Genomic DNA, 24,050 nt, shown 5'->3' with positions numbered 1-24,050 from the left:
CTGTAACGGGGCTTTGTCCCATCACACCCCTAGTTTGGATGGGGCTGATGGCAGCCCTTGGGTCAGCTGCCCAAATATGAGATGGGTGAGTGAGGCAGGACAGGACTACCTGTTTGGTAGCACTGTGGTGACCATGCAACCTGCCTGAGGTTAACACGAATGTCAAGACATCCTGGGGGAGAAGGTGGCATGTCAGTAGTGCCAGTGCCTCTGTTGCCGCCAGCAGCACATGCGATGGCTCTGGGACTTGGTTCTTGAAAACAGGGAGTTGGCATGAGGTTCCTGGAGATATGTCTGCACTTGCAGTGGGGCAGGAACACAGGATGTGCATGCATACCAGTCCCAGCCCTGCACATCTGTAATGCCTCACCTGAAGCAGCGGAAGGACAAGGCATCACTGGTGATACACAGAACTGCCAGTACGCCGTGTATATGGGCAGTGTGGATAATGGGGCTTTGACAAGGCATTTCTCTTTGCAGGAGGATGCATCAGGGACCTGAGCCCTCTGTGACGCTGGCAGAGGGACCGCTCAAATTAGAACTGCACCCAAAGGGATGGAGTGCATGACCAGCAGAGATGTGATGCGTGAACATGCAGGGGCCACTTCCTTCTGCAGTAAAACGCTGGGATTGTGCCACTCAGAGGATTGTTCATAGGAAAATGAGTAATGGGCATTGGCTTGAAACAGGCAAGAACAAGGCCAAGAATGTCTGCTGGTGGACATCTGGGGCACAATATGGTTCAATGTGGAAGGCCCGTCTAGCCCCACAGGATACTAGTGAAGCTGTGAAGCCTGCCTGAGCCATAGGGCATGTCACATGCCTCCAACATGCTGCTCGCTCCCTCCTCACACACAGCAGCCTCTCCTGGACAGACTGGCCAGTAGCTCCTGGATTATGGGGCAGCTTTGCCAAGGTCAACTGTGTGTGCCTGAAAAACCAAGTGATTTTTGCACTTCAACAATGGGAACTGTCTCCCAGCCTGTAAATGTGGTCTGGAGAGTTCAAAGAGCTAGAGAGGTTGTACCTGGAGCCAATAGTTTGTGTAAGCCCATAGTGGGAGGGGTGGAACATGGTATAAAGCAGCATGGGGGAGCGGAGTAAACAATGCTGCTGGAGCAGAAGAGGAGAAGCAGCATGGCAGGGCTTCGGGTCCACTCGGTGCTGGTGACTGGGGCCAACCGGGGCATCGGCCTGGGGCTGGTCCAGCACTTCCTGGGGATGCCAAACCCCCCGCAGTGGGTCTTCGCAGCCTGTCGAGCCCCCACGGGGCAGCGGGCGCAGGTGAGGCTGGGCTGGAGACAGCGGGTGCTGCTGGGGATGGGAGCTGGGGCAGGGCACAGGCTGGAGCATGCAGGGGCTTTGCCAAAGGCTCCAGCACCGGTGGCACAGGGCAGGGGTGGGACACGGTGGCACCGGCCGTGCACGGGATGTGCCGAGGGGACAGCGGCCTGTGGTGCAAGCAGCAGGAACAGAGCGCTCCCCATCCATCAGGAGCAGGAGCTGGAGCATGGAGCTGGGTGCGAGGTGGAGCAGGGACAGAGCCGGGGCAACACGGGCTGTGCCTGGGGAAGGCTGAGCCTGTTTGCAGCCCCTCCTGCCCCACCGTGCCCACACGAACTCCCCTCCTACAGGAGCTGCGGCATTTGGCCTCCAAGCACTGCAACCTGGTCATCATTCCACTCGGTAGGTGCCCTGGGCTGGTCCTTGCCCCGGTTCCCCTATCTGCCCAGCACCACAGACCTGGAGAGTGCCCTGGTGCTGTGCACGCCGGCAGCCCAGGGCTGGGAGGCAGATGTTCCTCTGGGGTACCTGTGCTGCCATCTCCAAGCCTCTCCCTGCCCCGGTTCCCCATTCAAGTGCCAGGTGCTGCCCTCTGGGAGCCCCACAGTGGGAAGAGCCGTGCCAACGAATGGTGCTTGCGGGACACCAGGCACTGCGTCCGTGCTGCCCTGGGGCACACAGGGAACCCTGAGCCACCACGGGGTGAGGGGCTGAGCTCCCTGTGCCGGCTCCGCAGAAGTCACCGACCCTGCCAGCATCAAGGCGGCTGCAGCCCAAGTCGGGGAGCACTTGGGGGGCTCGGGGCTCACCCTCCTCATCAACAATGCGGGGATGGTGATATTAAATGCACTTGATAACGAGACTCTGGAGGACATGGCCTGCGTTTACACCACCAACACAATTGGGCCACTGTTGATGGGCCAGGTGAGATACTCACTCGAGTTGGTCTGTCCTAGGGGAGCACTAAAGACTAGTGGGAGAGGGTCCTGTCTCTGCTCCTCATGATGAGAAGCTCATGGAGCTGCGGGCTGGAGCTCACGAGCTGGAGCCTGGCAGGCTGGGGCGGTGGGAAGAGGAGGGAGGATGCTCCAGTGCTCCAGTGCGGGTGCCAGTGCTGCCCACCGTGGCAGAAGTTGGTCCTGTGTCTGTGCCGCCTCCATGCACATTTCTGTTTGCTCCCTTCTCCCCGCAGGAGTTCCTGCCCTTGCTGAAGAAGGCTGACCAGGGCAGACCAGGCCCAGCGCTGAGCTGCAGCAAGGCAGCCATCATCAACATGTCCAGCTATACGGGCTCCATTGAGGATCTCAATTTGTTTGATACGGCACAGATTGTCTCATACCGCTGCAGCAAAGTATGTCCTGTGGTGAATACACGCGTCCAAGCTTCTGTTCTCAGCAAACACCCGCCAAGCCCTCAATGTCTCCTCCCGTGATTCATGCACCTCTCCATCTTGTGACTCAGGTCCTGCAGGTCCTCAGCCACAACATGGAGGTCCTTATCACAGCACATTCTTGTGCTTAGACCCCAGTACAGCCACCCTTGTCCTCTACCACCATCCCTGCCCTTCCTACTGCAGGCTGCTCTGAACATGCTGACCAAGTGCCAGTCCTTGAGGTACAAGGAAGATGGCATCCTCTGCATTGCTCTGCACCCTGGATGGGTGCAAACTGACATGGGGAACATGGGGGACACAGGATCACAAAAGGTAAGAGAGCTTTTGAACAAGGTCTGGAAGAACCTCTTTATTTGGCTCTACAAAGCTTCCAGTGAACAGTCCCAGACAAGGACTCCCAGATCTGGGGGAGCTCCTTGGCAGATACGTTAAGCTGGAGGTGTGTGAGGGCAGGAGATGAGACACGGGGAACTCTCCTTGCCCTGTGCTGGCCTCTCCTCACTCTTCTCCCTCTGCCCCTGCAGCCGCCCTTGACGGTGGATGAGAGCGTGCAAGGGATGCTGAAGGTGCTCTCCTCCCTCTCCGAGAAGGACACCGGCACCTTCCTCAGCTGGGAAGGGAAGGTCATTCCCTGGTGAGATGCCAGCCGGGATCCTGGCTGCAGGGCCCTGTGCTAATGCACCATGTTGGGCCTGAGCCTTAATAAATGTGCGTCTGTGAACAATAAGCAGCACTGTTTGAGCCCTCCTCTTGGTCTCTGGTTCACTATCATTGTAAGAGTCTTCAGTAGCACTCTGAGAGAACTTCTCAGAGTTATTTCTGCATGTAATTGCTGGGTTGGTCTGAAGATTGGTTCTCCTCTGACTGGGGACCCGGCTGTCATCCTGGCAGGGCTTTGTCTATGGGCACAGAGGGGCTCATCCCACTGCTCTCCCTCTGTATGGCAGCACAACCTTCTGCTGCTTCAGTCACTCCTCCCAGTATACCCGTCCTGGGTTGCAAGTAAAGGTCCATCGGAGCACTGCTCCTCACTGCCTCCTCTACCCCATCTGGCAGGAAGCTGTCACCGATGCCTCCTGCAAACCTCATGGGTTGCTTGTGCCCTGCAGCGTTGCTCCTCCAGCAGATATCAGGGAGTTTAAAAGCCCCCATGAAGACCAGGACCTGCAACTGCGAGGCTGCTTCTGCCTATTGACAGGCTGAGAACACTGGGGCTGTTCAGCCTGGAGAAGAGAAGCTGCGTGGAGACCTCAGAGCAGCCTTCCAGTATCTGAAGGGCGCCTAGAAGGATGCCGGCGAGGGGCTCTTGATTAGGGACTGTAGTGATAGAACAAGTGGGAATGGGTTTCAACTGAAACAGGGGAAGGTGGGGTTAGGTATAAAGAAGAAGATCTTTACTGTGAGGGTGGTGAGGCACTGGCATGGGTTGCCTCATCCCTGGCAGTGTTCTAAGCCAGGTTGGCCAGAGCCTTGGGCGACATGGTCCAGTGTGAGGCATCCCTGTCCATGACAGGAGGGTTGGAACTGGATGAGCTTTAAGGTCCTTTCCAAGCCAAGCCAGTCTGTCATTCTATGATTCTGTGGAAGGCCTCATGCACTTGTTCCTCCTCATCAGGCAGCTCCTAGCAGACACCCACTACACCACCACCCATACCAGTCTTCCCCTTAATGCTGACCCACTCTCTGGCGATGTTCCCTCCAGGAGGCACCAGAATGGGTGCAGAGCCCTTCTCCTGGACGGGGGCTGCCCCTGAGGGCTTGGGGTGTCCTGGATATGGGGTCCCGCTGGGGCCATGCAGATGTTCCTCGGCCTGGGGATGCCCGAGGGGCTGGGGGTCACAGGGACCTGCTGCCTTCCCCCTCAGTGGGGAACGCTTGGTCCCAGGTGGGACAGAAGGACACATGGAGCTCGGGCAGCACATGGGGAGTGGGTCCAGGCTCGCTGGGCCTGCCCGCCATGCCAGCCAGTCCCATCCCTCCTGCTCCCTCCTCAGCCCTCCTCAGCCAGCACAGCAGGAGCTGCTGGAGCAGCCCTGGCCCCAGCAGGTCAGGAGGCCCAGGGGAAGGTAGCAGCCTCTGGAGAGGGGCCAGCACAGGCCCAGCATGGCCAGCACTAGGACTCCAGCTGCTGGGCTGTGGATGTGTGGCTGTGATGCTTGTCTGGATGACGCACACCCACAGTGACATTCAAGATATTTTTTTTCTTTTTCTTTTCTCTTCTTTTATTTTATTTTAATGTATTTTATTTATTTTGGTTTGGTTTATATTATTTTATTTTATTTTAATTTAATTTTTTTAATTTATTTTATTTTATTTTATTCTATTTTATTCTATTTTATTTCCATTTTAAATTTTATTTTATTTTAGGATTTATTGCTATCAAAATATTTTCTACTAAAGAATTATTACAACCTCTGTTTATGCAAAGATCATGCTTAAAAGCATCCTAGAAAAGCTTTGTTCTGATGCTAGTTTTCTATCTAAAGGGATCTGAGCAACAGCAGAGCAATGGCCTGGAGGTGCCAGGCATAGTAACCATATTCCATTTGTTCCAGTACCAATGTTTCCATGGCTGCCTTGTATTTGGTATTTGTGATTCACATGTTGTTTATAAAGCTTTTGAAGAGATGTTTTGTTTTCTAAAAATACTTGCTTTAGTAGAAAAACTAATGTCCACTTTGTTGTAACTGTATCAAAAGTACACCTCCCCTGTTCATGACTTGGTGTTCAGGCCTTGACTCCTGGGGCTGAGGAGGCCTGGCCCCATGATGACATGTCCCCAGGCTGCTGTGGTGTTCTCCATGCCTGCCTGGATCATGTGTTGGCAGCATGGCCATGGCCTGTGCTCCCCTCCCTGCCCCTGAGCATCTCCAGAGCCTCCAGCCCCATGCACACAGCGATGCAGACTTCAGAGATGATCCTGGGGCTCTAGCACCAAGTGCCCCTGCCTACCCTGAGAGGGGTGCAGTGGAGGGACCCGCTCCTGCTGACCTTCCCCTACAGCCCAGAATCTTCTCCATGCCCATGTCAGTCTCACCCAGCCAGGATATGTGGCCGTGCACAAGATCCCCTTTGTCTTGGAGCACCCAGCAGAAGGGCAGGGGACAGGGAGGATGCCCCAAGGAGGGGCCAGGCTCAAGCCTTTCCCTTCTCCAAGGAAGGAGCAGGCAGGAGCTCCAGATGAGGAGGAGCGGAGCATTGGAGATGCTGGGGATGGGCTTCTCTGCCTCCCTGCTCCTCCGGGTGAGTAGAGGAGACCCATGCTCCTGGTCTTGCCCCATCAGTCTTGATGGATGGGGATGCCTTCTTTGAGAGAGCCAGAACCCACCAGCTGAGGGGACGCTGCACGTAGTGAGTTCTCAGATGGCAGCATGACACTTGTATTGACACTTCTCTTGCTGATGAGGATCTTCAGACCCTGCCTTTCAGATGAGACTAAACAGCCTTCAGAGCTGCAAGGGCTGGGTAAGATCTCTCAAGGGTTCGAGCAAAGCCTCAAAATTTTGGCCTTCCCCAAAGAACATGAGAAAAGTTGCAAACGGGAGGCACAAGAGCATGAGTTAATAAGGAGAGTGGGAAGGCAGAGAGTGGAGGTCCCAGCACCAGCAATGTCCCAGCACTCCACTGCTGGTGGGCAGGTGCCAAGCTCAGGACATAGCGAGGCAGCACCCAAAGGATGCAGAGCATGACCAGCACCATGGTGATGTGGAAGCCATGCAAGTCCTTCTGCCAGAGAACCACAGTGGATTTGCTCCGCTCCACGTGTCTTTCGCCCAAAAATCCGTGAGTGGACATTGGCTGGAAGAGGCAAGAGCAAGGGAGGGAACATCTGCTCATGGCCAGCTGAGGCATAACCTGGCTCAGGGTCCTGGAGAAGGGAGATGAGGGCAGCCTGTGCCCAGTGTTATATGGGTACAATGTGGAAAGCCCACCTTCTGAAGCTGTCAAGCCCACCCGAGCCGTAGGGCATTCCACATGCTGCCCCCTCCCTCCTCACACACAACAGCCTCTCCGGGCCAGACTGGCCAATAGCTCCTGGATTACGGGGCAGCTTTGCCAAGGTCAACTGTGTGTGCCTGAAAAACCAAGTGATTTTTGCCCTTTGATAACAGAGGCTGGTTGCCAGCCTGGAAACGGGGCCTGGAGAGTTCAAAGAGCTGGAGAGGTTGTACATGGAGCCAATAGTTTGTGTAAGCCCATAGTGGGAGGGGTGGAACATGGTATAAAGAAGCATGAGTGAGCTGAGTAAACAGTGCCGCTGGAGCAGAAGAGGAGAAGCAGCATGGCAGGGCTTCGGGTCCACTCGGTGCTGGTGACTGGGGCCAACCGGGGCATCGGCCTGGGGCTGGTCCAGCACTTCCTGGGGATGCCAAACCCCCCGCAGTGGGTCTTCGCAGCCTGTCGAGCCCCCACGGGGCAGCGGGCGCAGGTGAGGCTGGGCTGGAGACAGCGGGTGCTGCTGGGGATGGGAGCTGGGGCAGGGCACAGGCTGGAGCATGCAGGGGCTTTGCCAAGGGCTCCAGCACCGGTGGCACAGGGCAGGGGTGGGACACGGTGGCACCGGCCGTGCACGGGATGTGCCGAGGGGACAGCGGCCCGTGGTGCAAGCAGCAGGCACAGAGCGCTCCCCATCCGTCAGGAGCAGGAGCTGGAGCATGGAGCTGGGTGCGAGGCGGAGCAGGGACAGAGCCGGGGCAACACGGGCTGTGCCTGGGGAAGGCTGAGCCTGTTTGCAGCCCCTCCTGCCCCACCGTGCCCACACGAACCCCCCTCCTACAGGAGCTGCAGCGTTTGGCCTCCAAGCACCGCAACCTGGTCATCATCCCACTCGGTAGGTGCCCTGGGCTGGTCCTTGCCCCGGTTCCCCTATCTGCCCAGCACCACAGACCTGGCGCGTGCCCTGGTGCTGTGCACGCCAGCAGCCCAGGGCCGGGAGGCAGACATTCCTCTGGGGACACCAGTGCTGCCATCTCCAAGCCATGATGTGCAGTGCTGAGTTCCCTATGTTGGCTCTGCAGAAGTCACCGACCCTGCCAGCATCAAGGTGGCTGCAGCCCAAGTCGGGGAGCACTTGGGGGGCTCGGGGCTTACCCTCCTCATCAACAACGCGGGGATTGCAAATATAAACTTACTTGATCAGGAGACGCTGGAGAACATGACCCGCGTTTACACCACCAACACGACTGGGCCACTGTTGATGGGCCAGGTGAGACCCTCATTCGAACTGGGCTGTCCCGGGACATCACCAAAGGCTGGCGGGAGAGGGTCCTGCCTCTGCTCCACATGATGAGAAGCTCTTGGAGCTGCGGGCTGAAGCTCAGGAGCTGGAGCCTGGCGGGCTGGAGCAGTGGGAGGATGCTCCAGTGCTGGTGCCAGCACTGCCCGCTGTCCTGGTCCTGTCCTCTGTGCCATCTTCGTGTGTGCCCTTGTCCCCTCTTTCTCCCCGCAGGAGTTCCTGCCCTTGCTGAAGAAGGCTGCCCAGGGCAGCCCAGGCTCAGCACTGAGCTGCAGCAGAGCAGCCATCATCAACATGTCCAGCATTGCCGGCTCCATTACAGATGTCTTTGGATGGGAATATGGACAAGTTGTGTCATACCGCTGCAGCAAGGTACTGCTGCACTGCTCCGGGCATAAGCTCAAGCATTTTCCGCCTCACATGATCTCACATCACCCATTAACCTCGCATTCAGTCCCTACACCTCTCTGTGGTGTGACTGAGGTCCCTCTCACAGCACATTCTTGTGCCTGGCCCTTGTCCTACATGAGATGGACGTGCCGGGATGAGCCTTGGAAGGGCCAAGCATACACGAAGGGATAGTTCAGCAGCACTGTGTGCCCTGGGGAGCCGTCACCATGTGGGTGCACATATCCCCTTGCAGCCAGCCTTGTCTTCCCACCGCCATCGCTGTGGTATCTCCCCACAGGCCGCCCTGAACATGCTGACCAAGTGCCAGTCCTTGAGGTACAAGGAAGATGGCATCCTCTGCATTGCTCTGCACCCTGGATGGGTGCAAACTGACATGGGGAGATTAGGAGCACATAAGGTAAGAGAGTTCTTCACCAGGGTCTGGAAGAAATTCCAGAAGAAATTCGTGAACAGTCCCAGACATACTGGGCTCTGGGGAGCAACTTGGCAGATACGTTGAGCTGGAGGTGTGTGAGGACAGGAGATGAGACACGGGGAACTCTCCTTGCCCTGTGCTGGCCTCTCCTCACTCTTCTCCCTCTGCCCCTGCAGCCGCCCTTGACGGTGGATGAGAGCGTGCAAGGGATGCTGAAGGTGCTCTCCTCCCTCTCCGAGAAGGACACCGGCACCTTCCTCAGCTGGGAAGGGAAGGTCATTCCCTGGTGAGATGCCAGCCGGGATCCTGGCTGCAGGGCCCTGTGCTAATGCACCATGTTGGGCCTGAGCCTTAATAAATGTGCGTCTGTGAACAATAAGCAGCACTGTTTGAGCCCTCCTCTTGGTCTCTGGTTCACTATCATTGTAAGAGTCTTCAGTAGCACTCTGAGAGAACTTCTCAGAGTTATTTCTGCATGTAATTGCTGGGTTGGTCTGAAGATTGGTTCTCCTCTGACTGGGGACCCGGCTGTCATCCTGGCAGGGCTTTGTCTATGGGCACAGAGGGGCTCATCCCACTGCTCTCCCTCTGTATGGCAGCACAACCTTCTGCTGCTTCAGTCACTCCTCCCAGTATACCCGTCCTGGGTTGCAAGTAAAGGTCCATCGGAGCACTGCTCCTCACTGCCTCCTCTACCCCATCTGGCAGGAAGCTGTCACCGATGCCTCCTGCAAACCTCATGGGTTGCTTGTGCCCTGCAGCGTTGCTCCTCCAGCAGATATCAGGGAGTTTAAAAGCCCCCATGAAGACCAGGACCTGCAACTGCGAGGCTGCTTCTGCCTATTGACAGGCTGAGAACACTGGGGCTGTTCAGCCTGGAGAAGAGAAGCTGCGTGGAGACCTCAGAGCAGCCTTCCAGTATCTGAAGGGCGCCTAGAAGGATGCCGGCGAGGGGCTCTTGATTAGGGACTGTAGTGATAGAACAAGTGGGAATGGGTTTCAACTGAAACAGGGGAAGGTGGGGTTAGGTATAAAGAAGATCTTTACTGTGAGGGTGGTGAGGCACTGGCATGGGTTGCCTCATCCCTGGCAGTGTTCTAAGCCAGGTTGGCCAGAGCCTTGGGCGACATGGTCCAGTGTGAGGCATCCCTGTCCATGACAGGAGGGTTGGAACTGGATGAGCTTTAAGGTCCTTTCCAAGCCAAGCCAGTCTGTCATTCTATGATTCTGTGGAAGGCCTCATGCACTTGTTCCTCCTCATCAGGCAGCTCCTAGCAGACACCCACTACACCACCACCCATACCAGTCTTCCCCTTAATGCTGACCCACTCTCTGGCGATGTTCCCTCCAGGAGGCACCAGAATGGGTGCAGAGCCCTTCTCCTGGACGGGGGCTGCCCCTGAGGGCTTGGGGTGTCCTGGATATGGGGTCCCGCTGGGGCCATGCAGATGTTCCTCGGCCTGGGGATGCCCGAGGGGCTGGGGGTCACAGGGACCTGCTGCCTTCCCCCTCAGTGGGGAACGCTTGGTCCCAGGTGGGACAGAAGGACACATGGAGCTCGGGCAGCACATGGGGAGTGGGTCCAGGCTCGCTGGGCCTGCCCGCCATGCCAGCCAGTCCCATCCCTCCTGCTCCCTCCTCAGCCCTCCTCAGCCAGCACAGCAGGAGCTGCTGGAGCAGCCCTGGCCCCAGCAGGTCAGGAGGCCCAGGGGAAGGTAGCAGCCTCTGGAGAGGGGCCAGCACAGGCCCAGCATGGCCAGCACTAGGACTCCAGCTGCTGGGCTGTGGATGTGTGGCTGTGATGCTTGTCTGGATGACGCACACCCACAGTGACATTCAAGATATTTTTTTTCTTTTTCTTTTCTCTTCTTTTATTTTATTTTAATGTATTTTATTTATTTTGGTTTGGTTTATATTATTTTATTTTATTTTAATTTAATTTTTTTAATTTATTTTATTTTATTTTATTCTATTTTATTCTATTTTATTTCCATTTTAAATTTTATTTTATTTTAGGATTTATTGCTATCAAAATATTTTCTACTAAAGAATTATTACAACCTCTGTTTATGCAAAGATCATGCTTAAAAGCATCCTAGAAAAGCTTTGTTCTGATGCTAGTTTTCTATCTAAAGGGATCTGAGCAACAGCAGAGCAATGGCCTGGAGGTGCCAGGCATAGTAACCATATTCCATTTGTTCCAGTACCAATGTTTCCATGGCTGCCTTGTATTTGGTATTTGTGATTCACATGTTGTTTATAAAGCTTTTGAAGAGATGTTTTGTTTTCTAAAAATACTTGCTTTAGTAGAAAAACTAATGTCCACTTTGTTGTAACTGTATCAAAAGTACACCTCCCCTGTTCATGACTTGGTGTTCAGGCCTTGACTCCTGGGGCTGAGGAGGCCTGGCCCCATGATGACATGTCCCCAGGCTGCTGTGGTGTTCTCCATGCCTGCCTGGATCATGTGTTGGCAGCATGGCCATGGCCTGTGCTCCCCTCCCTGCCCCTGAGCATCTCCAGAGCCTCCAGCCCCATGCACACAGCGATGCAGACTTCAGAGATGATCCTGGGGCTCTAGCACCAAGTGCCCCTGCCTACCCTGAGAGGGGTGCAGTGGAGGGACCCGCTCCTGCTGACCTTCCCCTACAGCCCAGAATCTTCTCCATGCCCATGTCAGTCTCACCCAGCCAGGATATGTGGCCGTGCACAAGATCCCCTTTGTCTTGGAGCACCCAGCAGAAGGGCAGGGGACAGGGAGGATGCCCCAAGGAGGGGCCAGGCTCAAGCCTTTCCCTTCTCCAAGGAAGGAGCAGGCAGGAGCTCCAGATGAGGAGGAGCGGAGCATTGGAGATGCTGGGGATGGGCTTCTCTGCCTCCCTGCTCCTCCGGGTGAGTAGAGGAGACCCATGCTCCTGGTCTTGCCCCATCAGTCTTGATGGATGGGGATGCCTTCTTTGAGAGAGCCAGAACCCACCAGCTGAGGGGACGCTGCACGTAGTGAGTTCTCAGATGGCAGCATGACACTTGTATTGACACTTCTCTTGCTGATGAGGATCTTCAGACCCTGCCTTTCAGATGAGACTAAACAGCCTTCAGAGCTGCAAGGGCTGGGTAAGATCTCTCAAGGGTTCGAGCAAAGCCTCAAAATTTTGGCCTTCCCCAAAGAACATGAGAAAAGTTGCAAACGGGAGGCACAAGAGCATGAGTTAATAAGGAGAGTGGGAAGGCAGAGAGTGGAGGTCCCAGCACCAGCAATGTCCCAGCACTCCACTGCTGGTGGGCAGGTGCCAAGCTCAGGACATAGCGAGGCAGCACCCAAAGGATGCAGAGCATGACCAGCACCATGGTGATGTGGAAGCCATGCAAGTCCTTCTGCCAGAGAACCACAGTGGATTTGCTCCGCTCCACGTGTCTTTCGCCCAAAAATCTGTGAGTGGACATTGGCTGGAAGAGGCAAGAGCAAGGGAGGGAACATCTGCTCATGGCCAGCTGAGGCATAACCTGGCTCAGGGTCCTGGAGAAGGGAGATGAGGGCAGCCTGTGCCCAGTGTTATATGGGTACAATGTGGAAAGCCCACCTTCTGAAGCTGTCAAGCCCACCCGAGCCGTAGGGCATTCCACATGCTGCCCCCTCCCTCCTCACACACAACAGCCTCTCCGGGCCAGACTGGCCAATAGCTCCTGGATTACGGGGCAGCTTTGCCAAGGTCAACTGTGTGTGCCTGAAAAACCAAGTGATTTTTGCCCTTTGATAACAGAGGCTGGTTGCCAGCCTGGAAACGGGGCCTGGAGAGTTCAAAGAGCTGGAGAGGTTGTACATGGAGCCAATAGTTTGTGTAAGCCCATAGTGGGAGGGGTGGAACATGGTATAAAGAAGCATGAGTGAGCTGAGTAAACAGTGCCGCTGGAGCAGAAGAGGAGAAGCAGCATGGCAGGGCTTCGGGTCCACTCGGTGCTGGTGACTGGGGCCAACCGGGGCATCGGCCTGGGGCTGGTCCAGCACTTCCTGGGGATGCCAAACCCCCCGCAGTGGGTCTTCGCAGCCTGTCGAGCCCCCACGGGGCAGCGGGCGCAGGTGAGGCTGGGCTGGAGACAGCGGGTGCTGCTGGGGATGGGAGCTGGGGCAGGGCACAGGCTGGAGCATGCAGGGGCTTTGCCAAGGGCTCCAGCACCGGTGGCACAGGGCAGGGGTGGGACACGGTGGCACCGGCCGTGCACGGGATGTGCCGAGGGGACAGCGGCCCGTGGTGCAAGCAGCAGGCACAGAGCGCTCCCCATCCGTCAGGAGCAGGAGCTGGAGCATGGAGCTGGGTGCGAGGCGGAGCAGGGACAGAGCCGGGGCAACACGGGCTGTGCCTGGGGAAGGCTGAGCCTGTTTGCAGCCCCTCCTGCCCCACCGTGCCCACACGAACCCCCCTCCTACAGGAGCTGCAGCGTTTGGCCTCCAAGCACCGCAACCTGGTCATCATCCCACTCGGTAGGTGCCCTGGGCTGGTCCTTGCCCCGGTTCCCCTATCTGCCCAGCACCACAGACCTGGCGCGTGCCCTGGTGCTGTGCACGCCAGCAGCCCAGGGCCGGGAGGCAGACATTCCTCTGGGGACACCAGTGCTGCCATCTCCAAGCCATGATGTGCAGTGCTGAGTTCCCTATGTTGGCTCTGCAGAAGTCACCGACCCTGCCAGCATCAAGGTGGCTGCAGCCCAAGTCGGGGAGCACTTGGGGGGCTCGGGGCTCACCCTCCTCATCAACAACGCGGCGACTGCAAAAGTAAACTTACTTGATCAGGAGACGCTGGAGAACATGACCAACATCTACACCACCAACACAATTGGGCCATTATTGATGGGCCAGGTGAGACCCTCATTCGAACTGGGCTGTCCCGGGACATCACCAAAGGCTGGCGGGAGAGGGTCCTGCCTCTGCTCCACATGATGAGAAGCTCTTGGAGCTGCGGGCTGAAGCTCAGGAGCTGGAGCCTGGCGGGCTGGAGCAGTGGGAGGATGCTCCAGTGCTGGTGCCAGCACTGCCCGCTGTCCTGGTCCTGTCCTCTGTGCCATCTTCGTGTGTGCCCTTGTCCCCTCTTTCTCCCCGCAGGAGTTCCTGCCCTTGCTGAAGAAGGCTGCCCAGGGCAGCCCAGGCTCAGCACTGAGCTGCAGCAGAGCAGCCATCATCAACATGTCTAGCTATGCCGGCTCCATTACAGATGTCTATGTGTGGGAATATGGACAAGTTGTGTCATACCGCTGCAGCAAGGTACTGCCGCACTGCTCCGGGCATGAGCTCAAGCATTTTCCTCCTCACATGATCTCACATCACCCATTAACCTCGCATTCAGTCCCTACACCTCTCTGTGGTGTGACTGAGGTCCCTCTCACAGCACATTCTTGTGCCTGGCCCTTGTCCTACATGAGATGGACGTGCCGGGATGAGCCTTGGAAGGGCCAAGCATACACGAGGGGATAGTTCAGCAGCACTGTGTGCCCTGGGGAGCCGTCGCCATGTGGGTGCACATATCCCCTTGCAGCCAGCCTTGTCTTCCCACCGCCATCTCTGTGGTATCTCCCCACAGGCCGCCCTGAACATGCTGACCAAGTGCCAGTCCTTGAGGTACAAGGAAGATGGCATCCTTTGCATTGCTCTGCACCCTGGATGGGTGCAAACCGACATGGGGGGCTCAGGAGCACATAAGGTAAGAGAGTTCTTCACCAGGGTCTGGAAGAAATTCCAGAAGAAATTCGTGAACAGTCCCAGACATACTGGGCTCTGGGGGAGCAACTTGGCAGATACGTTGAGCTGGGGGTGTGTGAGGGCAGGAGATGAGACACGGGGAACTCTCCTTGCCCTGTGCTGGCCTCTCCTCACTCTTCTCCCTCTGCCCCTGCAGCCGCCCTTGACGGTGGATGAGAGCGTGCAAGGGATGCTGAAGGTGCTCTCCTCCCTCTCCGAGAAGGACACCGGCACCTTCCTCAGCTGGGAAGGGAAGGTCATTCCCTGGTGAGATGCCAGCCGGGATCCTGGCTGCAGGGCCCTGTGCTAATGCACCATGCTGGGCCTGAGCCTTAATAAATGTGCGTCTGTGAACAATAAGCAGCACTGTTTGAGCCCTCCTCTTGGTCTCTGGTTCACTATCATTGTAAGAGTCTTCAGTAGCACTCTGAGAGCACTTCTCAGAGTTATTTCTGCATGTAATTGCTGGGTTGGTCTGAAGATTGGTTCTCCTCTGACTGGGGACCCGGCTGTCATCCTGGCAGGGCTTTGTCTATGGGCACAGAGGGGCTCATCCCACTGCTCTCCTTCTGAAAAATCTGGCAGGATGGGGTGGTTAAGGATGGTTGGGGAGCCCTCACAGCCCTTCGTGACACCATCTGGGATCACAGTGGGACATCCCATGTCAGGATGGAGCTGGAGGCCCTTGAGTGAAGTCGAAGAAGTTTGTGACCATCGTGGAGGAGATGTTTCCTTCTCACCCTCCTGCTGCTGCAATTAAACCAGAAGGTGAAGATGATGAATTGATGGACACCAGAGGGTGGACAAGGATAGAAAATCTGTGTGCATATGCATTTCCAACACTCAAGAATCTCACCCGTGCTGGTGAGGCTTCCAGGAGTTATTTTCTGAATGTTCTAGACAATATCAGCTGTGAAAGTAACTGTAGAAACAGGGGTTTTGGAGAGGACTGAGCAGGTCTGATGGGCACAACAAGAGCCTGATCATCCCTTTCTGGCTCAGACTGGCAGCCAGGAATCCTGGGTTCTCTCCCTGAGATTCTTCCTCTGTCTCTGCCTTGCTGCCCACTCCCCAGGTCGAAGCCCCTGGCACCAAGGGTTGCTGATCTTCTTGCAAAGGGGATTGCCCATCTGGCATTCCCAGACACAGTGGCCGTACAGAGCTGATGAGCACAGAGAGGGCTGACAGTGGCCCCTGCAGTGATCCTCCAATCCTTCCTCCTTTGCAGCCCCTGTTCTCAGGGTGTCCAACTGTTAGTAATCAGGATATTCTACGTTCTTAAAGACTGCATATGCACTGTGAACAGTGAGATTTCAGTTTTTCAAAGACCTGTGTTTCAAATGTCCAAGGTGGTTGCAGATGAATGCACCCTCAGCTACGCTGAAGAAGATGTTCCTGGTAAAATGGATTAAAACTTCTGCCTGCCCTTGCACCACCCTTGAGGTGTATGCTAACTGCTGTTAAGGCATGACCAAATGCTTCCAAGTGTCCTGAGAGCAACCTCAGATTTTTCAAGATAAACAGGCTGCTAAGGAGCAACTTCTCAGAAAACCCCTTTGAATGTCCTTTTTTGATGCTATACCTTCAGCTAGAGGATCTCTTCTTTAATTGCTTTCACTCTTGACTCCATATCATTCACAGGTTATTGAATGATACTGCTTTTGAACTGTAATTTATTGGAACTGGTTTTTTTTAAAGAGAAAGCTCACAGTCCACCCTTATGGCCCTGCTCACCTACTTGTGAGGGCAAAGACCAGAGTTTCTGCTGACTTTTATGGGCTCTTTCTAGAGCAAAGTGTGTGCAAGTCACTTGTAGACACAGCAGAACCAAAGATGGGGAAAAGAGTGTGTGTTTGGAGGGCTTCTTCTCTTTCGCATGACCCCATCTTCCATGTGATTGAAACATGAGATGTGTGCATGGGTTTGAGGGGCAGCGGGACAGGAGCATGCTGCTTGTGTTTTGCTTCTCCATTGCTTCTCCATGAGTGTGGCAGAGACTTGGCTGGAGTGTCCTCACTTGTGGCTGAGCACCACAGACTTTGTCATGGGATCCGCGCCTATCTTCCCCGCCCTTCCACATCTATCCCCCAGGGACGCTTAGGAGCTGTCAGTGTGGGATCTGGCAGGCTGCCCTGGAGCAATGTCCTGCCTGAAACTGCTGACACTTTCTTGGAACCGTGCTGCAGAGGTGACTTTGTTCCTCTTTGTCTGTTGTCTGGCTGATGTAAGAGTCGTCCTTCTGTGGTGTGAGGAGCACTCACGTGCAACTCTGTGTACACAAGTCCCTGATATCATCCTTTCAGGCCACCTCTAAAAGACAGGACACGGACTTTGTCTCCAAGTCTATTGGCATTCTTCCCACACAAAACAGGAAAGTCACTATGAGATTTTTTTGATTACTTTCTCCTCACTGTGGGCAGCACTGAAAAGCTGCTGGAAGCCCTGCTCATTGTCAGTTGGTCCCTCTCCTGTGCTACACCTACTCCTGACAAGCAGTGTCAACTCTGTTGTGTCCTGCTCTCCTACACAATGGTATGGTTGATATAGGAGAATCCAGGAAGAGTCACGTAGAGTTAGATCAAGGCTTTACCTAGCCCACCATCACACTGTCTGTCCTGGAAATGGTAATGGTGGGCCTTTGATGGGTTTAAAAGTAAACACTGTCTAGCAGAAGAGTCCAAGATGTGGGGACATGCTCACTGCGTACCAGGGAGCCTGCAGCTTGCACAGGGCTATGCATGGCAGTGTCATTGCTCCGTGTCAACTCTGAGCTGCGCAGCTTCTGCTTGAAAGCTGAGGGGCTCACATTAGCCAAAGAAAACTTTGCTATAGGGTGACCAAGTGGCCATGTCTTCTCAGAGCAGAAGAAAGACTTCATGAGCAAGGTAAAAATGTCATTGGATTACTCTCACATAACTCTGTCTCTTTTTGAGACCCCAGGGAGGAGATATGTGGTGGTATCAGTCAAAGTCCTAATTTTCACATGGGTCCTGGCAGTGTCTTCATGTTGCCGTGTACTTGGCTTCTGAGGTGAGGAGCTGAGGCAAAGTTTTCCATAAGATTTCCACTGATTCTTCTCTTTCTTCTAGGGCAATTTCAAACTGGACAGACCCCAGAATTTCCTGCACATGGATGATACAGGACAAGTGTCCCTGAGAGCATACCAGATTCCTACAAGTCCTATGTTTGTGTCATAGCCATGCCTTTGGTGACATTTGACGGCCCGAGGTGTCCCTAAATGCCTCTTTCCCAACTTGCTGGGAGATAGGAGTGATTTCACCTCCTGTGCTTGAGAGGAGTTCCCCAGATCCCTGATCTGAGCCTGGTGCTGCTTATTAGTGTCCTTAATGGCCATGGGGAGGGTGGTTATGCATTACAGATGCCCTGACATGAGCCTGACAGGGTCTGCAAGTGAGCTACAGGGCAGGATTAGAATTCAAATCAAACTTGGCCAGTTCTCCATGTCCATGAACAGGAAGAAGAAGTGAGAGATGATCTTCGATAAGGGAGTCAACTTCTCCAGAATTTAGGACCAGAAGCCCCAGAGCAGACTGATGGGGTCTTTCATGTGCCCCCAGGCCATGGAGGTCTTGTGCCACCCCATTTCCTAACAGAGCTCTGGGGGATGTTGCATATTCTGCTTTGGAAAGCAGCGGCCTTAAGAGACCTTCTCAAGTCTCTCCATGACAGCATTGTTAATGGAAGGTGCAACAGGAATGTGGTGTCTTCTCATTTCCAGGTTTGATTTTATGCTTCCGTCTGAGAAAGAAGCCCTGGAATATCCCTCTGTAGGACCTCTGAAGGACACAGAAGACAGTGAGGAGGAAAAGGAGGAGATCTGACGGGATCTGCCTGTCATTCTTGCTAAATAGCCCCAGAGATGCTTTCTGGAGATCTTGCGCTTGTATAGTTCCAGAGAGTCCTCCTACTGAATGTCGCCTTTGTCAAGGAAGCCAGTCTCGGTCTCCATCCAGAAAAGAAGACTATGAGGAGACCTTATTGCAGTCTTTCAGTTCTTCAAAGGGGCCTATAAGAAAGGCGGGGAGAGACTTTAACAGGACCTGTGCAACAGGACGAGGGGTGATGGTTTTAAACTGAAAGAGGAAAACTCAGGCTGAACTTGGGGAAAAAGTTCTTTACACTGAGGTGGTAAAACCCTGGCCCAGGTTGCCCAGAGAGGTGGTGGATGCACCATCCCTGGAGATATTCAAGGCCAGGCTGGATGTGGTTCTGGGCAACCTGGTCTAGTTGAAGGTGCCCCTGCTCATTGCACAGGGTTGGACTAGGTGAGCTTTGAAGGTCCCTTCCAACACAAACTGTTCTACGATTCTATCTGGCACTAAGAAAGAAAAGGAGTGGAAAAGGCAAAGGAAGAAGGTAACCTGGCAAGTGAGCCTCATGGAAAAATGGAACAGGAGGAGTGCCAGAGAGAGCTAATTGCTAACATTGCTTTCCTCCCTCAAACACTTCCTCCTTCTCCTGCACTGAGTGCCCCCAAAACACAGCCTTTAGTGTGTGATCACCACAGTGCAGTTCACAGAAGAGTAGTCATGGTCCCTCCAGGTTCTGGTTATTGCAAAAGTCACTGTTGTTCTCTTTGTTCCCTCAAGCATGTGGGTGTTAGAGTTAACCTAAGTGCCAGCACTCAAGGTTTTCTGCAGAGCCTGGCACTGAGCTGCTCATGAGCACAAGGCAGAGAACTGCCTCATCCCACCCTAATGTCAGCTCACCCTCTTGGGTATTTTCAGCTTTCTGCCAAGAAGTCAGGAGAGCTTCTTGAGAGTGGAAAAGGACAGTTAGCACCAGTAAACTTTTGGCATCAGACCTCAAACTGTACTTCCAGTTTTCAGGAAGGAAAAGAGGACATTCCCATCACACCAGGAAACCAGCCCACAGGTCAGGGTCTGGATCAGCTCTGGCAGCTGCTGTAATGGGATGTGGGTGGAGGTCCCAGGGGATGCTGGACAGGGTGACTAAGGTCACTCCAACTCCTCCAACAAGCCATCTTTAAGGTTTGGAGATGAGCTCTGAACTGCTGGAGGGTTTCATCTCATAGACTCATAGAATCATGGAATCCTAGAATGGTTTGGGTTAGAAGGGACCTTAAAGACCATCTAGTTCCAACACCCCCGCCGCAGGCTCAGTCATAGAGTCATAGAATCATAGAATCAACTAGGTCAGAAAAGACCATTAAGATCAGCAAGTCCAGTCATTACCCAGAACAGCCAAGTCCAAACATGTTGCCTGCCCTGGGCTTCCCTAAGCAATGCTGCCAGGGAAGGATTCCCCTGCAGGGACCAATGACCGAGCACCGAGGTGACAGTGGGGCCTTGGGGATGTTGGATGAGGGACTCTGAGGACATCCTGGATTACCTGCACCTCCCTGCCCAGATCTTCCTCCAGCATCACTCAGCTCCCCACTGGAGATCCTCATGCCATTTGTAGTATATTAAACTGAATTGCCGCCTCTGCATGATGGTCTCATGGAACAATATCCCCCGAGCAGCACTGTCCTATGCAGCAGCCTCGGTCCCTTGGTGCAATCTCAGCACTACCTGCATTTTGCAGTATTTAGGGCCCTGTTCCAGACTGCTGAGGTTCCCAGCAGCAGCTTCCAAGTCCATTTGTAGCTGCTGTCATGAAATAGTGTGGTTTTGTTCACCGGACTGTGCTGGCTGCCCTGTGCCGGGGAAGGGGATGGTGCAGGAGCTCTCCTCCCCGTGGTCCCTGCATGTGGCAGGACTTCTGCTGTGATCATACAATGGCCAGCAGTTTGCACTGTGGCCGCAGCAACCTCAGTTCCAATCTGAGTTACAGCAGCAGTTTTGCCAATCCAGGCTGAAGACGCGAGGGAGGCAGCTGCGAGGAGGTTGGTTTGCAAAGGGACATGCTCTAGAAGGGGGCCATGAGCTCTTATGTGAGCATCACATTAAATACTAGATATCTCTGATGGGAGATTGAGATGAGATTTTAGGAAGAAGTTCTTCCCTGTGCACATTTGCATACGTCTTGTAGGCCACCTTCCAATACCTAAAGGGGCTACAAGAACCCTGAAGAGGGGTTTTTGATGGGACAAGGGGGAATGGCTTTAACCTGACAGAGCGGACACTGAGATGAAATCTTGGGAAGAAGTTCTTCCCTGTAAGGGTGGTGAGGCGCTGGCACAGGTTGCCCAGAGAAGCTGTGTCTGCCCCATCCCTGGCAGTGTTCAAGGCCAGGCTGAACGGGGCTTGGAGCAACCTGGTCTAGTGGAAGGTGTCCCTGCCCATGGCAGAGAGTTGGAACTGGATGAGCTGTAAGGTCCCTTCCAACACGAACCAGTCTGGGATTCTATGTGCTATCTGCTCCTAAGAGTGACCTGTGACAATTTCCTGATCTGTAGTCACTGCACGGGGTCTCTCCAGTGAGGAAGCCGTTCAAACAGCTGCTTTTACTTTTCAGGAGCCTTCAGACCGTGGAGACACCCTTTTTGCTTGGTCATGGTGCCCTCTCCTGACGGCTGTGCAGAACTCACGCTGGACGGCAGCTTTCTGTAAGGACACTACAGCGAGCTGCATGAGGTGTTGCATAGCGTGTCTCAATTTATTCACAACTGTGGGGGAACTGAGAGCAGCAAAGGGCTGCAGCACTCTGCAGGTTGGCTCAGGGCACTGAAAACACCTATTTCTTTACTCAGAGAAAGCTCAGAAAGAATCTGCCCTTCTAAAGATAATACAGAAGGAAGAGAAGACAAAGATCTAGAGAAGTACAACTTTATCAGCAGCAGTACCTATCCCGCTTTTACACAGCTGAGAAGCAAAACCAAAAGGAAATACATAATTTCTCCATCCCGTGTTTTTTTCTTCCCCTAGAAAGTCAGTTTGGGGTATAAAGCCATTAAGCTACATGAAGAATAATGTACTGTGCTTAAGTAACTGCTGTATGTTCAGGTCGGAAAATGTCAAAATCCCAAAGGGGATATTTTTCATCCAAAATTACTCCATTTTCTGTTAAAAGAGTTTCTATCTCACAAAACCAGCATTGAAGTGTGTGTACACATACCCAGTGCAATTCAGGGCTTGGCTGAAGCAGTGTGGTGGCCCCACGGGCCACTGCAGCCTCTGCTCTCACATAAACTGTCTTCTCTTTAAAACGCCTCAGGGCTCTGCTTCGGTTGGAGTGGGTTTGGGGTAACAGACAACAGAATCACGGGATGGTTGAGGTAGGAAGTGACCTCTGGAGGTCATCTCCGTCCCCTTTGCTCCAGCAGGGCCACCCAGAGTTGGTTGCCCAGGTCCATGTCCAGACAGCTTTTGAATATCTTGGAGAATGAAGATTCCACAGCCTTGCTGGGCAGCCACAAGCCACAAGCCTCTGTGTCAGTGCTTGGTCACCCTCACAATGAAAAAGCATCTGATATTCAGATGGGGTCTCCTGTGTTTCAGCTTGTGCCTGTGGCCTTTGGTCCTGGCACTGGGCACCATTGAGAAGAGCCTGGCTTCCCTCGTAGCAGAGATGCTCCAGTCCCTTCACCATCTTCATGCAGAAAAAGTAGGTGACAGCAGGAACTCAACCTTTGAGGAAGCTGCTTGAAGATGGTTGGTTTGGGCACCTGAACACCCGTCAGTGAGAAAGGAAGCAGAGGAGACAGTCTCCTCCTTCACCCCCATCTCAGCTCTCACAGGAAGGACTGTCCCAACAAGAGGATGGGCTCCTAAAGGATAAAGCCTTCGCCTGAACAGGGGCTTGAACCCTGGACCCTCAGATTAAAAGTCTGATGCTCTCCCAACTGAGCTATCCAGGCTCACATTTGGGGTTTTGGGGGAAGCTCAAGACATGCAGTGAGGACCCCACTTCACTGTGGCACTGGAGGGCCAATGTGGGGACTTGCTTTGGCCTCTTCCATCCCAACAAAGCCACCACAGTGGAGGGCATCCTCCCATGATGAGGAGCATCACCGGGACCAGGACCTCTACCCTACCCTGGCAGGCACAAACACCAGGTTTGCCCCGCTGGGGACAACCAGAAGCCAGAGTGGCAAAGGAGGAGGAGAAGGAGGAGGAAGAAGAGGAGAGCTCAGCCAGGGCTACGGGTGCTGATCCCAGCAGCCTGGCAGAATAACAACGCGGCAGCAGTGGGCTTGGAGCTTGTTTTGCTGGGGACTAGCTCTCAGCGCTGCCGGTGCACCGGGCTCAGCACCCGGGTCTGGGCACGGGCCGCGCTCTCACAGTACCGATCCTGGCAGTGCACGGAAAGCGCCGGTGCCTCAGGGTGCGCTGGCAGCAGCGAGCGGGAGCTGTGAGCGGCTGAGAAACTCCGCTGGCTCCCGGGCATCCGGCCACAGAAGAGCAGCGGCCGCGGGGCCGCGCTGGGGCTGGAGTCGCACCGCGCTCAGTGCCCTGCCCTGGGGCCGGGGCCGGGGCCGCACCGCGCTCAGTGCCCTGCGCTGGGGCTGCAGCGACCGCGGCTCGAGCCCCAGCCACAGCAGCAGCTTTGCCAACAGCCCGGCCTTGGTTTGCTCTTAACCAGCCCTGCAGGACGAGGGTCCCTGCTCCACAGGAGCCCACCGGGCTAGCCCAGTACCCACCAGTGCTCTCCAGTCCCACAGAGACCCAACCCACCTCTTCATCCTCCCTGGAAGGAAGAAGACATCTCCCATCCCTAGGGCTTTTCTGAAGCCAACCCACTTTGCTGGAGCTCTATTTTCCCATCCTGGCCAAGCTGGAAGGAAAGCCTCCCTGGAAAGGCTGTGTGCCTTCCTCCCTTCCCCGCAGAGTGTGAGGAGGTGGGAAGCAGCAGCTTTCTGCCCAAGAGCTCAGCTCCAGAGAAGACGCTGGGTAGGAAGGATTTGCACCCAGAAGATCAATAGGCCACACTGCGGGTGAGCTATAACTCCCCCCACAGCATCCTCTGCTCAGTACCAGCCCATTATCCCGCTGGATCACACTGGGAAGGCTGTTGCGCAGTAGGAAGGCTGGGCCGAGCCCATGAGCACTTCGGTTCTGCTCCGCCACCATGGTTCAGCACCATTTACGTCTTCTCAAAAGTTTTCCTCTGGTCTTTCCAACAAGAAGCAGCTCTTCACCTTGACTGCAGCATCAGGTCCAGTGGGGGAAGGTTTGGTCAGACCCATGGCCATGCTGTTCTGCTGACTTTTTGCTAACACATTTCAAAAACAATAATTAAACCCCCCAATTTTCCCCACAGTCTGTCCCTGGGCACACAGCCCTACACGTGGTCCTCAAGGCAAACGAAAGCATGGAGACCACCACCTCTGCCCACAGCCCCAACACCACACAGGCAGCTCCGCCGGACTGAAAACCAAGAGCAGTGATTTTAAGGAGAGAAGTTAAATTATGCCATAATGAGCCCTGGGATAAGTAGACACCCCTCAAGCAAGGGTCTGCCTGGAGAGGGACTGGAGGGCAGAGAGCCTGACAAAGGCAGAGGACAGGGCAGGACTCAGGGTGAACAGACATTTCTTATTGCTCCTGTTCATGCTCCTGGAGGATCCTCAGGTCTCTATCCACCAAGGAGAGCATAAGGAAGATGCATCCACAGATTCTTCCTCCCCTGAGTCCTGCACACTCAGCTGGTGCCA

At 54.6% G+C, this 24,050-nt stretch overlaps 2 protein-coding genes and 1 non-coding gene across 5 annotated transcripts; 2 read left to right on the top strand and 1 right to left on the bottom strand.

The window, feature by feature from the left end:
* Positions 1 to 1,119: 1,119 nt before the first annotated feature.
* Positions 1,120 to 9,118, top strand: LOC115601150 (C-factor-like). Of its 3 annotated transcripts, none has more exons than XM_030470746.1 (6): positions 1,120 to 1,284; positions 1,635 to 1,686; positions 2,021 to 2,208; positions 2,477 to 2,635; positions 2,861 to 2,989; positions 3,202 to 3,404. In XM_030470746.1, the coding sequence occupies exons 1-6, from the start codon at positions 1,138 to 1,140 to the stop codon at positions 3,313 to 3,315; spliced, it is 789 nt and encodes a 262-aa protein (XP_030326606.1). In that variant the 5' UTR covers positions 1,120 to 1,137; the 3' UTR covers positions 3,316 to 3,404. The 3 variants fall into 3 exon arrangements, with proteins under 3 accessions (XP_030326606.1, XP_030326605.1, XP_030326604.1); XM_030470744.1 differs by lacking the exons at positions 1,120 to 1,284; positions 1,635 to 1,686; positions 2,021 to 2,208; ... (1 more) ...; positions 2,861 to 2,989; positions 3,202 to 3,404 and adding exons at positions 6,896 to 7,106; positions 7,457 to 7,508; positions 7,696 to 7,883; ... (1 more) ...; positions 8,602 to 8,721; positions 8,916 to 9,118; XM_030470745.1 differs by lacking the exons at positions 1,120 to 1,284; positions 1,635 to 1,686; positions 2,477 to 2,635; positions 2,861 to 2,989; positions 3,202 to 3,404 and adding exons at positions 7,833 to 7,883; positions 8,127 to 8,285; positions 8,602 to 8,721; positions 8,916 to 9,118 and having other exon boundaries at positions 1,985 to 2,157.
* A 3,488-nt stretch (positions 9,119 to 12,606) lies between these two features.
* On the top strand, positions 12,607 to 14,830 carry LOC115601149 (C-factor-like). The gene is made up of 6 exons (XM_030470743.1): positions 12,607 to 12,817; positions 13,168 to 13,219; positions 13,407 to 13,594; positions 13,838 to 13,996; positions 14,313 to 14,432; positions 14,628 to 14,830. Exons 1-6 carry the CDS (start codon positions 12,671 to 12,673, stop codon positions 14,739 to 14,741), a joined length of 780 nt encoding a protein of 259 aa, XP_030326603.1. The 5' UTR covers positions 12,607 to 12,670; the 3' UTR covers positions 14,742 to 14,830.
* Positions 14,831 to 22,180: 7,350 nt separating this feature from the next.
* On the bottom strand, positions 22,181 to 22,253 carry TRNAK-UUU. The gene has a single exon. It is a non-coding gene; the product is annotated as a tRNA-Lys (tRNA).
* Positions 22,254 to 24,050: the final 1,797 nt, after the last annotated feature.

This window comes from Strigops habroptila, chromosome Z (assembly GCF_004027225.2).
Source record: "Strigops habroptila isolate Jane chromosome Z, bStrHab1.2.pri, whole genome shotgun sequence".
Taxonomy (NCBI): domain Eukaryota; kingdom Metazoa; phylum Chordata; class Aves; order Psittaciformes; family Psittacidae; genus Strigops; species Strigops habroptila.
The sequence above is the reverse complement of the archived record's forward strand: the minus strand, read 5'-3'. Positions and strand labels throughout refer to the sequence as shown.

Coding starts and splice junctions, on each gene's coding strand:
- LOC115601149 (XM_030470743.1), top strand. CDS start 12,671: ATGGCAGGGCTTCGGGTCCACTCGGTGCTGGTGACTGGGGCCAACCGG. Junction 13,220..13,406: donor CCTGGTCATCATCCCACTCG/GTAGGTGCCCTG, acceptor TTGGCTCTGCAG/AAGTCACCGACCCTGCCAGC. Junction 13,595..13,837: donor GGCCATTATTGATGGGCCAG/GTGAGACCCTCA, acceptor TTCTCCCCGCAG/GAGTTCCTGCCCTTGCTGAA.
- LOC115601150 (XM_030470746.1), top strand. CDS start 1,138: ATGGCAGGGCTTCGGGTCCACTCGGTGCTGGTGACTGGGGCCAACCGG. Junction 2,636..2,860: donor TCTCATACCGCTGCAGCAAA/GTATGTCCTGTG, acceptor TTCCTACTGCAG/GCTGCTCTGAACATGCTGAC. Junction 2,990..3,201: donor GGGACACAGGATCACAAAAG/GTAAGAGAGCTT, acceptor CTGCCCCTGCAG/CCGCCCTTGACGGTGGATGA.